This window comes from Ochotona curzoniae, unplaced genomic scaffold (assembly GCF_017591425.1).
Source record: "Ochotona curzoniae isolate NIBS_2020 unplaced genomic scaffold, NIBS_Ocur_1.0 contig_1014, whole genome shotgun sequence".
Lineage (NCBI taxonomy): Eukaryota > Metazoa > Chordata > Mammalia > Lagomorpha > Ochotonidae > Ochotona > Ochotona curzoniae.
This window is the reverse complement of record NW_024464920.1, coordinates 37,885,204-37,900,537: the sequence shown is the minus strand read 5'-3', so window position 1 is coordinate 37,900,537 and position 15,334 is coordinate 37,885,204. Positions and strand designations below refer to the sequence as shown.

Sequence of the window (15,334 nt, the reverse complement as noted above, 5' to 3'; positions counted from 1 at the left end):
CCTCGGTTCCGTCACCTGGGCAGCCAGAGCGAGCTGGCGGGCCCAGGCCGGAGTGGTCGGCGTGCCGGGGTCCCTGCAGGTGGCTTCTGCCGGAAGAGGAGGACAGGTAGCCCTGCCTGGATGTTAGGCTAGGATTCTGGGAGGGACGCGGCGGTCGGTGTGGACTCTGCCCCTCCGGTGGCAGGACCACGTCCCCTTCCCGCGCCACCTGTTCTGCCGGGTCCCGGGCTGCGGGCGCGGACTCCTGTTGGAGTGCCCTGGGAAAGGCCGGGAAAGCGCAGCTTCTATTACAAAAGGATTTTTTTTTTAAAAAGGGTTTTTTTTGTCACTTTGTCATAAATACCAAACTGTCATGTAAAATCGCATGTACAAGAATTGCCAAGGGAGGAGACATTAAATTCTTGGCTTCTAAGCCCCAAAACATATAGAAACAACATTCTAGGTATTGCACTTTTCCCTTATAATTGGTACATATTAAAAGCTTACTGGGATGGGGAATGTGACTACTTTCTTTAGAGGGCTTTTTTTTTTTTTGAGTGATATGTTCTAGAATTACATAATAGTGATGATCGCACAGCTTTGTGAAGGCACTGAGAATACAGAATTTAATGGTGAGATTTATGGTATGTGAATTATATCAGTAAAAAAGCTTTACTGTAACTAATTTTTAAAAACAAAATCATTCAGGGGCTGGCACGATGGCTCAATTGGCTAATCCTCCTTCAAGTACTAGCATTGCATATGATGCTCATATTTATTAGTAGTATAATTAAGAATATTTATTTATATGTTTTTGCAGGTTGTTCTGGTCGTTTTCAAGCCACTCAGCTATGGGATGGTATTATTCACTCTCTTCAGACCCAGGTGGAAATAAAAAGGAGGAGGCATCATTTACGAACACACAGAGACTGCTTCACTGGCGCTGATGCTGTCGATGTAGTATTAAGTCATCTTATGCAGAACGTGTGCCTAAGTAGCAGTGACATCTCTCGTCTTAAAGGAGTTCACCTTTGCCAACTTCTAATGACGCATAAAGTGTTTGAACCGGTCGGAATGAAGCTGTTCAAAAACGACAGGGAACTGCAATTTGAAGATTCCAGCAGCAGTCTCTACAGATTTCTAGGCAATAAATCGTCTTATGCTTTTTGCAAGAGAAAAAAAGATGCTGTGCATGGACTGATGGGTGACATGAATACAAAGAATCTTTCCAGGTTCGTATTAACCGAGGTGCTACAAAATGTTGAGTTTAGGCTGTGCAAAGACCGTATTTGTTGAGCCAGATGTGAATATTGTTCTGTCAGATTTTTGCAGAAGGCAATTTTTACAAAACTAATCCACTTTTATATTTTACTCTAAATTGTTCAGAATTTATATGTCCTCTGAAAAATTGATATGCTTTCTAATTTTGAAAAATGACTTAGCTAATGTAATAAAAGCCAGAAATTCAGGTCAATGTTGTGGCAGAGCTGCTTAATCTTTGGCCTGCTGGTTCCAGGTCCCAGCTGCTCTGCTTGCAGTCCAGCTCCCAGCTAAAGGTGTGAGAAAACAGCAGAAAATGGCCTAAGACCCTAAATCCCCAGCACCTACATGGCAGACAGGGCAGGACCTCCTGACTGCTGGTTTGGGCCTGGCCCAGCTCTGCCTGTTGCAACCATCTGGGGAGAGAACCAGCAGATGGAAGACCTCTTTCTCAACTTCTCTTCTTTTTGTAACTTTGCCTTTCAAACAAATAAATTACATCTTAATAAAAAAAAAAATCAGGAGTCTGTGGAAATGCAAGAAAATTTTTCTACTCGATCACAGTAATGTGAACTTTAGAATTTGCCTTTATTTAGAATCCTAGTTTATCTTCTTCATGTTTTATTCTATTTGATTTCTTATTATCTTTTATTGTAAGGTATCAGAAATCCTTTTTGGAAATAAGCAATGTATAAATAAATTTTAATAAACAAATTAAATTGCATACTTGACATTTTAGACTTGTTTTTAATGAAAATGTTTACATATTATTTTTTAGCAGAGCAGAAGATGAAATGATTTCAAATCCTCTAGCACATGAGCTCTGTGAGGAAAGAACTGAGGAACTTATTCATGCAGTGAGTGGGGATCTGCGCTTACCTCGTATCCTGATCAATGAACCTGTTCTCCAGCTTTCAAAAGAAGGTAATTTGAGTTTGCATTATTGTTTTGAGAACTTTGTAATGAAGAACTGACTTTTTAAGGTGTCTTTAAAGCAAATACTGGGTCCGCAGCAGTGAAGTGGGAAGCACCGAGTTCTCAGTACATTCCCACCCACCTGTTCAAACCCTCTCCAGTTATCAGAGTGCTGTCCACAAGGATCCTTTATGTTAACATGTTAATATATTTGTATTTATTTATATATATATGTGTATATATATATATAAAGCCATGCATATGAAGGGTCTTCCAGAATTCTGTTCATGAAAAGTATGTATGAAAACACTATGGATGGACTTCATATTTTCTGCACTAAAGTGAGCTTATCTTTTTTTTTTTTTTAAGATTTATTTTTATTGGAAAGTCAGATATACAGTGAGGAGGAGAGACAGAGAGGAAGATCTTCCATCCGATGGTTCACTCCCCAAGTGACCGCCACGGCTGGAGCTGAGCCAATCCAAAGCTAAGCCAAGCCAGGAGCCTCTTCCAGGTCTCCCTCAGGGTGCAGGTCCCAAAGCTTTGGGCCGTCCTCAACTGCTTTCCCAGGCCACAAGCAGGGAGCTGGATGGGAAGCAGGGCTGCTGGGATTAGAACCAGTGCCCGTATGAGATCCCAGCGCGTGCAAGGTGAGGACTTTTAACCACTACGCTGTCGCGCCAGGCCCACCTCAGCTTATCTGTTAAGTCTGTGTTTTTCTACAGTCTTGAAGTGCTTTCTGGTATTACCAAACCTGCATTGACACGTCATCACTTCATCACTAGCCAGAGCCGGTAGTCAACCTTCGGACACCATCTCGGTGTTGTGCATTTGAAACAATGTGCATTGTTTGGAACAATGCATGATGAAAGGTTGAAATGTATCCATTACTCAGTCTTAGAGAAGAGTTTCACTGCCTTAAAAATCCTTGGAGCTTCCCTTTTCCTCCCTTACACTAGTACTGTTTCCAAAAACTGACGTAGATGTAATGGAAGTAATGTGTGTGTTACTGACTCTCAGCTTCGCTGGAAGAGCTTCCCTCTACGGTGTAGTTACATCAGACAAGGCAGGTGAAGTGTATCATTCATCCTGACCATGACCCAACTAATTGGAGGTGCTACACTCTGTATTGGCTTAGGGCCATCTTCTGTTGCTTTCCCAGACCTTAATCAGGGAGCTGGATGGGAAATGAAGCAGCCTGGATATGAACCAGCGCCCATCTGGGATCCTGGCACTTAAAAGTGGAGGATTAACCGGTTGAATGATTGGGCTGAGCCTGGGATATAGAGAACTTAACTATGAAGCAAAACCTGTTCCTTTAAACATTTTTACTTTTACCTTTACGGTACACACACATATTATAAAGCATTCAAATGACTCTACAAGGTTTTTTTTTTTTTTTAATATCTGCTCCCCGCTGATCTCTCCCTCAGTTCCCCAGACAGCCATTACAACTCACATCTCTAAATAGGATGTTGGCATTGCTACTTTATGATTTTGCAACTTCTGGCACATCTACTTTCCACAGAGGGGTTTGGGCCTCTTTCCTTCCTTATTTCTATCTTATCAAAATTTCATCCTTCAGATAGAAACAGATTACCCTAATGAGGAGAATAAGCTACGTTTATGTGATTTTGGCCAAAGCTTCTATTCAAAGATAACATGTGCATGAAGGCTGTATGCTAACATACGTCAGTATGAAGTTATTAGATAAATTACAAGAATTGATGTTTTGAAATACTGTGTGACCATATCATAAATGCAACATGAACTAAGGAAGGCATGTGTTGACTATTATGTGGATATCTCGCCATAATTATTAATCTGATTAAAATGAAAGTAATGATGAGGCCTCAACCTATGGCTCAGTTAGCTAATCATTCACCTCCAAGCCCCAGGAACCAGTATGGGTGCCAGTTCTTGTCCTGGCTGCTCCACCTTGCCGACTATGGCCTGGGAAAGCAGAGAGGACAGCCCAAAGCCTTGGGACCCTGCACCCACACGGGAGACCAGGAAGAAGCTCCTGGCTCCTGGCTTTGGATCTGCTCAGCTCCAGCCATCGTGGCCACTTGGGGAGTGAACCTGTGGATCTCTGTCTCTCCTTCTAAATTTGCATTTCCAATAAAAACAAATAAATCCTTTTTTTTAAAAGAAGTAATGTAAATATTTTTTTAAATGTTGTTCAAAGCTGAACTGCAATTCCCTTTCCCTTACAATGTTTTGTTTTCCTAGAGAAAGTGTATTTCTACTTGTTGCTTGGCTTAGCTTTTTTACATTTGAACACATTTGCAATTTCAAACTCTTCACCATTTATCTAAATCACCCCTTGGGGTATTCAGATGCATCAGGTGTCTTATCAGCATCCCCTTCTGTGGATGTCCTTTCCCTGAGATGGCTGGTTGCTCTCTCTGCTTGGTGCAGTCTTGTCACACCACGACCTCTCTTCCCATCGTTGTGGGAATTACCTTTTGCCTCTCCTTTGTCGGATCTCCTATTTCCCCTCTGCAGTATTTTCATTTTTCTTGTTTATACTTCCTTTCTATGGTACACAGTTTCTGACAGTATCATTTTTCCCAAATTATCTTTGGGGTCATTTTCCAAAGAATTGAAGCTATTTCTCCTATTGTCATTTAACTTCTTGTCGTGGTATCAACAAAGCTAAAGTCATTCTCTTTTTAAATAAGATTGATTGATGGATTGATATCAAAGGTGGAGTTGCAGGGGAGTAGTGACGTGTGTGTATATACCGCTTGTTAATCTCCCTAAATGACTGCTGGGGCTGGGCCAGGCAGAAGAAAATGTATGATTTTTTTTAATAGTAAGCTGAAACCCAGAATTTTACATGAAATTGCTCCCCTTTTTACACAAGTTGGTTCTTCAAAGTAATTTATAGCTGGGTTAAGAATTTGGGTCCATTGTTAGAATACCAGTTGCATCATTACAGCTCATATCAAAGTGTCCCTTTCAAATCCTGGCCCCTCCACTTCCAGGTAATGCATATTGTAATGAAGGGTCCCTGGCCACTGGCAAGGGAAGCATGTGTTGGGTTCGGGGTCCCTGGCTACAGCATGGCCCAGCCAGGGCTGCTGCCGGCATCTTGAGAATGAATTAGTACATGAAAGATGGCTCTGCCTCTTTCCCTTTCAAATAATAAGTAAAAATTAAATAAACAAAAACCATCAAAGTTATCTTAAAACCAAACAAATTCTGACAGTGAGCCAAACTTAGGGTACTGAGTTAAGATCGCTGCAAGATTTAGTAAACTTTTGCTTCTGTTAGTTGTTTTAATTAAAAGAGAAAACATTGACCTTAATCTGATGGTTAGAGTGAAACAGAACTTAACAACAGAAATGCTCAGAGGCTCAAGTTTAGAATTTACCTAATGCTGTATTTGAATTTAAAAATATTAGTTCTTTGTGTTGCTTTGAATGGAAGGAGTTGTCTTTATACTTTCATAGTCTCTCAGCTGTATAAAATAACTTGTGTGGTTAGTAGCTTTTTGTATTTGGAACTAGCTTAAGATTGACTTTAAAATCTAGCTGACAGCGTTTTTAAATCAAGATAACCAGAAAATAAAATCAACATTACTCTTAACTCTAATGTATATTTAGTGCTGAATCTTGGAGAGAAAAATCGCAACATAGCAAATTTAAATGGTCCTGTCATTAAATTAATTCATTCTAGTGCTATTAAAGTAGATTTGATTTTGTGTTTAGAAGTGAAAGAATTTCCTAGCATTGCTGACTATGTATGTGTGTGATCAGTGCTTGGCTTTGTCTTTCTAAGCTGTGGAAGCTATCTGGAGACAACAGACATTCTTATGTATTCTGCAGCTGATTCACCTTCCATTCTTGGAAAATGTTTTAAAAGCTCCAGCTAAGACACACAGTCTTGGGGTAAGCAAGGAGGAAGACCTTGTTATCGCTAACACTTGCCTGGACAGAGAGCTGATTCCAAGCCTGTGTCTAACTGAGTAAGTGACCTTCTAGCTGTTTTAAACAATTTACAATTGAAGAACTTTTTCGTCTATTTGCCCTTGATGTTTTACTGTAAGACATGAGAATATGTCCATATTGTAAGCTGACACCATCTTTCGCACCTGAATCACTGTGAATTTTAATTTGATCTAGCAAAGTCACTGGCTGTGATCTGCAAGATCATTGGAAATTGGTTTCATTCATGTGAATTCATTTACGTATCAGTTGTCTCTCCTGCAGCAGGCGGAGTTGTATCATTTCCATTATATGAGCCTAAAATAATACAATCATCACAATTTCTACAGATTTATCTACTCCTGCTATAAATGAATCCATAGTCTGGTAGGGGAGAGATACATGAGAGAAAAAAATAAAAACTTTACCCCAAGGAAATAAGCCTTATCATAAAATAAGCTTCATTTCTGGGTGAGAGATTGAGGGAGTAATTTTTTTTTTAAAGATTTATTTCTTTTTATTGGAAAGGCAGATTTACAGAGAGTATTGTCCCCAGATTTTGAGCTCCCCAGAAATCCTCAGGAATCTGAAGTTGATGCGAACGCTAGGACAGTCTATGCAGACTAGCCTGGGCTCCCAGCCGCCTCCCTCCGGGACTGGGAGAGCAGCAGCCCCGAGGTCAGACAGCACGGGGCTTTTATACACTTTAGATCAATTCCACACAATGTCACAGTCGTGATTGGTCAGTCTAGCTGTTAACTTTTAAAAAGAACAAGTTGGCAAGCTTCCATTGGTAGGTTTGAAGCAAGCATCTTTCAAATAGTACAAACTGGTGGACTGTGGGGTAGTGAGCAAGTCTTATCTAAAAAGCACACCAGGGGCTCCTTCCTAAGGAATGCTCTGCCTGCCTGACCTGCTGCTGGGTCAGCACCTGGGTCAGCACCTGGGTCAGCACCTGGGTCAGCACCTGGGCTGTGGGTCCTGGAGGTCCCCACCCCACCCCCGCCCGCAAGCCAAGCAAGCAAGGCAGAAACCACAAAAGCAGAAAAGACTGAGGTTCCTCAGGAGAAAGAGATACAGAGAGAAGTATCTTCCATCTGCTGATTCACTCCCCAAGGTACTGTAACAGACGGGCTGAGCTGTCCCAAAACCAGGAGCCAGGAGCTTCTTCCAAGTTTCCCATGCAGATACAGGGTCACGAGGCTTTGAGCCACCTTCTACTGCTTTCCCAGGCCACAATCAGGGAGCTGGACGGGAAGCAGAGCAGTTGGAATACAGACTAGCACCTGTATGGGTTGCTGGCACATGCAAGGCGAGAACTTTAGCCACTAGGCTACTGTACTGGGCCCTCAGGAAATTCTTATCCATAAGTTACCCTTCCTAGGGTTTCCTTCTCTTTGATTTTGTCACTATTCTATTTGTCACTCTTAAATAAAGCAGCTTCTTGTAAGATATTGAGTTCTGCTAGGTGCCAGCAGAGAGAACTAGTGTATGCTCTCCCCCCCACCCCCCCCACCCCCTGTGGGCCAACACTAGGAAAGAACAGCAGACTCCCAGGCTAAGTACCTGGAGATTCCAGATTCCAGATCCTGGAAGACTTGAGTGATCATAGTCTTGTGGGCCCACGTGGCTGGTCACATGTGGTTCTGTTTACACAAGGCAGGTTCCCCTTTTCCACACTAGCCAAGAACTCCCCACAAAGGGCTGAGTCTTCCCTGCCTTGCTTCAAGACCCTAAGAAAAGGAACAGAGGTGTTTTTCAGGTGCTGCTGCAGAGAACAAATAGCAACCAGCCTGCCGTAGGAGTTGCAAGAGAAAAACAACCTTTTGTCTCTTCCTGACAGTACTAGGATCTAGAAGATAGGAATCACACCTTAGGTCAAATGTAAGGTTCATGCGTCAGGGGAGAAATGGAAGGAGGGAAGAGATGGATGAAGGAAGAAGAGGGGATGTGAGGAGTGGAAGGAGGGAGGGAGGGAGAAAGGGGGAGATGTCAGAAAAGGAAGCAGTGTACTTGGGGTAAGCAGAGCCTCTGGACTGTAAAAGTGTTTAATATCTTATTTTCAAAAAATGATAAAACCACATCATCTCATTATTATTCCTGGGAGAGTGAGAGAGGGGAGTTGATGGTTGTTAAGGGAATGGAATGATTCCGATAGACTCCTGTAAAGACAAACAGTTATAAATAAATAACAAGATCACCCAAAGTATTTTAAATCCGCCCAAGTTGAATACATGAGTGTGGTGGTGTTTGGCAAGGGAGTCATCCTGTTACTCATTCTTTCAATCATCCAGCCAAACACGTTGACTTTGTTCTCTTCAAAAAATGGACTTTTCTTTAGATTTGGTTAAAGATAACCTTCAATTTTATTACACAGTGCTTTTTTAGTTAAATAATAACTATGATTATATATTTTATATAGAAATATATATCATATATTATATATTTTATACATTTATATATAATATGTCATATAATATATATAAACATATAAATATTTTATAAATCTATGTTTGTGTTTATAAATATATTTCTATATGAATATATAATATACATGATATATTATGTATTTTATAACTATAAATATTAACTATGATTTATTTTGTTTTGCATTTTCCATCCAGAATTGATAACTGGCTTAATGCAGCAGTTGAATGCTTGGAGTATTTCCCTGACCAATTAATAGTTAAAGTTAGTCAGCAGCTAATGCAAAACGAAAATGAAGAGGCAAGATTGGATATTCAGAAGAAATTACTCTTTGATGTCATAGTAAAATATTACAGTCAACAAGAGAGATGTTGCCTATTAACTGATGACTATTTTGATATTCATTTGGGAATTATTGAACTTTTAGGTAAGAAAGAACTAGTGAACTTTCTCTGTCTCTCCTTGTCTCTGTCAATCTGACTTTCCTATAAAAAGAATGTTTTTTAAGAAGTTTATTTTGGTGCATAAGATTTTTTAAATCCATATATGTTTTTTCATAATATGCATGTTTATAAAATTTTGAACACTTTTTATATACTATAAAGCCAAAATCTAAGATACAACATATCACAGAATCTTCTGAGAAACATATATTGATATAGCACAAGGATTAGAGGCATGAGATCTCTGGAATCACCAGCTTATAATATATATATATATATATATATAATTTTTAAGATTTATTTTCTTTAATTAGAAAGGCAGATTTACAGAAAAGAGGAGAGACAGAGAGAAAGATCTGCCCATTCATTGTTTCACTCCCCAAGTGGCTACAATTGCCATGGCCAAGCCGATCTGAAGCCAGGAGCCTCTACCAGGTCTCCCACACAGGTGCAGGGTCCCAAGGCTTTGGGCCATCCTCGACAGCTTTCCCAGGCCACAAGCAAGGAGCCAGAGGAAAAGTGGAGCCACTGGGACATGAACCAGTGTCCATATGGGATCCCAGCATGTGCAAGGCAGAGATTTAGCCACTAAGCTAAACTTTTATTAATTTGGTGACCTTTTAGCACAACAAAGATTGAATAATATGATGTCACCTTTTCAGCACATAAGTAGTCAAATGATTTCATCTTAAAAGCATGATACCATGGCCAGCGTTGTGGTATAGTGGGCAAAGCTATCATCTGCCGTACCAATATCATTTATGGGTGCTAGTTTGAGTTCTGGCTGTCATGCCACTTGAAGAGTAAACCTGTGCATGGAAGATCTCTCCGTCTCCCTTTCTCTCTGTAACTCTTTCAGATAAATCTTTAAACCAAAAATAAAACCATCATACTATTTGGTAATGTGGCTGTAATCACACCTCGTATTATGTAGAATTAAATAATTCCCTTTGTATTTGAAATATTTTCAAGTAAGAATTGCAATGAAAAAAAAAGAGCAACTTGCAAACCAAATACAACATCCTAGTATTTTAACCAACTGCTAGATACCCTACCCCCCATCGTCTCTTCGCCTTCTTTGTCATTGCCATACAGAAAATGAGAAGAGAGCAGAAGCGCTTGAAGCAACCCAGCTCTACCTAAGACTGCTATCACCCAACGTCAGGGAGGAGTTACGTCGGCTACTCACTTTTATGGCTGTTGCATCAGAGCCCACTGGCTACAGGTTGCAAAAACAGGTGAAAACATTTATAGCTTTACAATTTTTTTAAACTTTTTTTGTGTTGTAAATATCTCATGCTTATGTTCATCTTCCTATTTTCAGTGTGATAACAAAACAGTGGTCATGAAAACTCTTGCCAAAGCAGTTCTGCAAACCAGATCGTTGCTAAAAGTCCGGGCAGAACAACTGACCTGCTTCCTACTGGACTTCCATGCTGAGCTCTTCAAGGTACCACTGGCATTTTGCCTGGACACATTTATTACAGAGCTATTTATGTCAAGCAAAAAGGCAAATCATCCACTTAACAATTTACTGAGTAACTGTAATGAGCAAAGTTTAAAGGAATGTTGTTTCCCTGCATCCACTAAAGAGAAGGAAGCTGACTTCAAAACCTTTCTGTATTTGCAAATATATGCATTAAAGTATTCAACTTGTTTCTTATGCTGCACTGCATGCCAGCTACTGTTCTGGCTGATCGGAATCTGTGAACGAAATACAAAGAGGCAGGAGGCCTAGAGGAGCTTCTATCCAGGGAAGACAGGCAATAAGGACAATCAATTATCAAGTCCTGTAGTTTGATAGGAAGTGATAAATGCCTTAAGGGTGGGGGAAGGTCAGAGAGACTCAGTGGGTGCTGGAGTCTGGTAGGCAGGAGCTGCAGGTGGTGCAAAGAGTGACCCAGGTAGCTTGCTTCTCCTTGAAGTAAAGCCGAGGGATGGCAGGTTCTGAGCATCGCCGTGGAAGGGAATGATGACGTTTATAAAGAGAGCTCGGGCTTTGGGTTGGGAATAAATGATCAAGTGGCAAGTGGAATGCAGAAAGAACAACCTTCCAGAGATCTGGAGGCAAGAGAAGGGGGCAGCACTGGGATTAGAAAAACTGCATTTGGTTGTAGTTCTGTCAGCTGTAGCTGAAGTTATCTCCTCAGTTATTCAATGTTTTAAAATACTGATTTGTTTGAAAGGCAAAATGTTAGACTTCTCCTACCCACTGTTTCATTGCCCAAAATGCTATGCCAGCCAGGTCTGGACCAAGCCTGTCAGAAGCTGCAAATTCTATCCTGGTCTCCCCACAGGAGCGGCAGGGGCTCGACTAACAAGCAATCCTCTGCTGCCTTCCTAAGACACGCTAGCAGGGAGCTGGATTGAAGTAGCCAGTACTCAGATCAGTCATCCAGAATGCCATACTAGCACTGCAAGCTATGGTTTAACTCACTGTGCCTCCATGCCAGCTCCTTCTCAGTTCAATACTGTGTACAGGTGATTCCCCCATTTATAATTTTTGAGTGAAACATATTCTCAAAGATCACTAGTAACTTCATAGTTACATACTCTCCAACCTAGTTTTTTCATGAAAATAATAAACGGAGGTTATGGCTCAGATTACTGAAGTGGTCAATTCAGCTGCTTTTTAACAAATTCTTATAGGTGTCCCTCCCTCCTTTGAGAGGCGCCCCACCTCCTGGCTCTCTCTCAGGAGCTGCTTTCCCCTTCTGCCTCCCTTCTCTGCTCATCTGATCCCTTTGCAAATAAACTTTTCTGTGTGCAACAGGCTTTTTATTTCTACAATAAGCTGACGAAAGAACCCACAGGGCTTTTCTAGTAACATATTTTCCCTGGTGTCCAACGTCCAACATGGGGCGTGAAAAAGAGACTTAGACCTGGAGCCACTTGGCCTGACTCAACTGAGAGAAGACTTCACAAGATCCATACGCCTTCCCTCAAGAGAGACTGCACCTGTGGAAGCGACCCTTGGCTCTGCAGGAACACTGAGCCCCCAGGCCACAGCCTTGCTACAGTTACCCTCCAGAGGGACTGTATTATTAGGGCAGTGGTGTTAGGAAAGGCGGCTGTTTAGGCCCTGATCCCTAACCACCTGCTTGGCTCTGTTTACATTCCCATTGTGATTCTTATCTGCCTTCATTTGAGAGTGGGGGAATTCCCAAATCACCCAGGGGGATGATTAAGAAATTTGCCTTCCCAGTTTGTTCTGAGGCAAGCCTGTGGCTCCCACAATTTGATCCCATAGATGCCTCGCTCATTTTGAGCTAGATTAAGATCACACACAAATTTGTAGGCTTTTATTTTAATCAGGCTGAGAGGACAATCCAAGCAGTAGCCATCATCTTCCTTAGCTCCAGGGGCTACTTCGATTTCTCAGGGAAAAAGCTCACAGTGAAGAAAGGGTTGCCAAGGGTTCTGGAGCTTCCACAGGGGACAAGACAAGGGGCAGGGGCAGGTGGGGTGAGGCTTTTCAAATAAATTAAAATAAATCTTTAAATCAGTACCTGAAATATATTTGTTGATGTTTTGAAAAACTGATTTTCTCTCCTCTGAGAGTATGGCTTCCTTGAATTCAGAAACTTCATCTGTGCGTGCATTCCTTGTTAGAACATTATCTGACACATTAACTTTTTATTGAATGACAGAATGAGTTAGTGGGCACAACTTATGAACCGTAATATACTTTTATGAATACTAGCATGGAACTTCAAATATTTTTATAACCACAGGAGAACACTTCATTAATTGTTAAAGTAGTCTCAAAACTAACTTATGCAATAGTGTTAAGGTTTGTACAGAATGGAGTTCTAGGTGAGTTTAGGGAGGCATGCATTTGGCCTGCAGTGGAGACTCTGGTATCATACATCTGAGTGCACAGGTGTAATTCCTGGCTCAGCTCCTGGCTCCAGTTTCCTGCCAGTGTGCCTAGGGGGCAGTGGTGATGGGCCGGGGAACTGAGCTCATGCTTCTGCTGTGAGTGACTCAGTCAGCACTGCTGGCTCCCGGCATCAGCCACTCCCCAACACTGGCTATTTGGGAGCGTTTTGGTAGTGAAATGATGAATGGGACATCCCTTATTGTCTCTAGAAAATTTTGGAAAAAAAAAAAAACACAACATATGGTGGTACAAAAATTTTCTAAATTCATAGTTTTTTCATGCGTTTTCCAGTGGGCTTTTGGGAATATGCTGCTATATAAAAGTACAAAGAGTCTTAAGAATACATACAAATTTATGATTCACAGGACTTTAAAAGCCACCATAGCCCCACCTCCTCATTTACAATTTTCTTCTAGCTTATAGGTCAAAAATAGAGAGGCTTTTTTTTCTTCCTCATGTTGGATTCCTAGATAGAAAAAGAAAAAAGAATCACGTCACATATTTGAAACTACTTCTCTTTCTGCAGACACCAGTCACCTTACTGGATCTCATCAGTAGGAAACTTAAGAAGCTTCGGCATGGAGAAGATCCTGATGCAATCTCAGGTATGGATTCGGAGTTGCTCCTTCCAATCCCTGACTGCTGTGGCCAGGAGAGGTGAAAAGATACCGGAAGCGAATGTGTAATACATATAGGACATCATTAACTATGGTAGCGTTTAGGTTATTTTTTAATATCCCCAGGGCAAATTCTTCTGTTCTTGGAAGCACGTCGTTGGCTTCCCTTGGGACAATGAAGCTACACACCATGTTTCTCATTGCTGCTGCCAGTCCTCGCCACCCCTTCCAACCAATCCCCTATTACTTCCTGCTTTATTCTCTGTTATCTTCTTGTTTTCCATTCTCTTGGCTCTGCCACCTTCTATTGTAGAAGGATCACATTTTATAAAGAAGGAAATGGAATCCCCAGTTGTTAGGCTCCAGGGTCCTTATCTGGTGGCAGCGGATCTGATTTCATAATTTAGAATTTTTTTAAGACTATAAAGTATCTTTAATGCAAATCCTCTGGAGTTGTCACATTGGAGACTAAGTAGCATCAAAGCTGTAACTCTGAATGCTAAGGCCAAAATGCCTGGTAAATCAGTGAGCTCTTTGCTGTCTCAGTTTCCTCATCCACAAAGCAAGAGTGATACCATTTACTTCACAGTGCAGTTATTAAGTAGTTGATATATCAATACATTAAATGTTATATTGATAGGTAACATTGACTATAATAAACATACTTGAGTTATTATTTTAACTGACACTAATACTGAGCCCTATTGAATGTCAGACCCTATGCTGAACACTAAAGTAGATTTATTATTTGTTCTTCACAATAATCTGTGCAAGTCAATTATGATCCCACTTATGCCATTATTATCAGCTAAGTGGAGCTTAGAGAGGTTGTATGTCACGGCCAGCTGGAAAAGAAAGGTTAACAGGGGAGGTGCTGAGCCTGGCAGGTAAGATGCTGGGTGCATAGATTTGATCCCCAGTTCCAGTTGCTCCCTGCAGCGTCCTGCTGATGCAGACCCTAGAAGAGAGTTGAGTTGAACGCTGTTGCTAGTAATGGAAACCCCCGGCCCTGAGACAGGACAGCCCTGGATATGGATCCTTCCTTGACCTCTTGCCAGCCACATGTCCCAAGCTTTGGTTTCTTCATCAATAAGGAATCACTGATAATAATACCTGCACATCCATAGCTTAGAATACAGAAGAGTTAAAGAGAAAAGTTACCAGAAACTTAGGACACGACAAGCACTCACTGTAAGCTGTTGTAAGGTATTGATTCTGAATAAATATGGGCATTTAAACTTTTGGAGGCAGTTTAATGCCAAGGCATCACCACAGGTGTATTTAATTGAAGCCTGTTATAGTGAAGATAGAGTAAAACAAAACCTCTGACATTTATGGGCTTCGGAAATTCAAATGTTGACTCTAAGAATTGTTTTCATGTATATGGATGCTGAGGTGTCAGTGAAGGTACCCTCACCCACAGATGGGTCGGGAAGCACTACAGGCCAGGATGGTTCAGAGAGCAGCAGGCAGCCCAGAGCCAGCATTCCCCAATTCTTTGTTTCTGTTTTGATCATGCCTCTAATCTATTTAGCCATGCTAACTAAATTCTTTGTGTATTCCTCTTGAACTGGGAGTGTAGTTTCTTGCTTCTGCTCCTTGTTGGAATTACTTTGGAGACTATATATGTATGATGTATGTGAGGCTATTACTTTGGAGCAAAGAAAATATAAGTCACATTATTTACATGTTGGAAAAATTATAGTTCAGCTTAAGGCAAGTGCATATAAGTAGCTGTTAGTGTTGTAGTTATTTTTTTAACTTGCTTTTCTAATTCTTATGTATGTTTTTTTCTTTAGACTTTACATTTTGCCAACCCATGACACGCAAGGAGTTTGAAAATCAAAAGGGAAGGACAATTCAATATCTTCATCAATT

The 15,334-nt window shown here is 41.0% G+C and overlaps 1 protein-coding gene across 1 annotated transcript; it reads left to right on the top strand.

Moving 5' to 3' along the window:
* The first annotated feature begins 864 nt into the window (after window positions 1–864).
* On the top strand, window positions 865–14,588 carry DEPDC4 (DEP domain containing 4). The gene is made up of 8 exons (XM_040990782.1): window positions 865–1,211; window positions 2,018–2,163; window positions 5,950–6,127; window positions 8,711–8,940; window positions 10,052–10,194; window positions 10,281–10,406; window positions 13,366–13,444; window positions 14,551–14,588. The coding sequence occupies exons 1-8, from the start codon at window positions 955–957 to the stop codon at window positions 14,586–14,588; spliced, it is 1,197 nt and encodes a 398-aa protein (XP_040846716.1). The 5' UTR covers window positions 865–954.
* The last annotated feature ends 746 nt before the right edge of the window (window positions 14,589–15,334 follow it).

Bases quoted from the DNA above. Each gene is read 5' to 3' on its own strand.
- DEPDC4 (XM_040990782.1), top strand. From the start codon at position 955: ATGCAGAACGTGTGCCTAAGTAGCAGTGACATCTCTCGTCTTAAAGGA. The intron at 2,164-5,949 runs GTAATTTGAGTT...AAGCTGTGGAAG, and splicing joins TCTCCAGCTTTCAAAAGAAG to CTATCTGGAGACAACAGACA. The intron at 13,445-14,550 runs GTATGGATTCGG...TTCATCAATAAG, and splicing joins AGATCCTGATGCAATCTCAG to GAATCACTGATAATAATACC.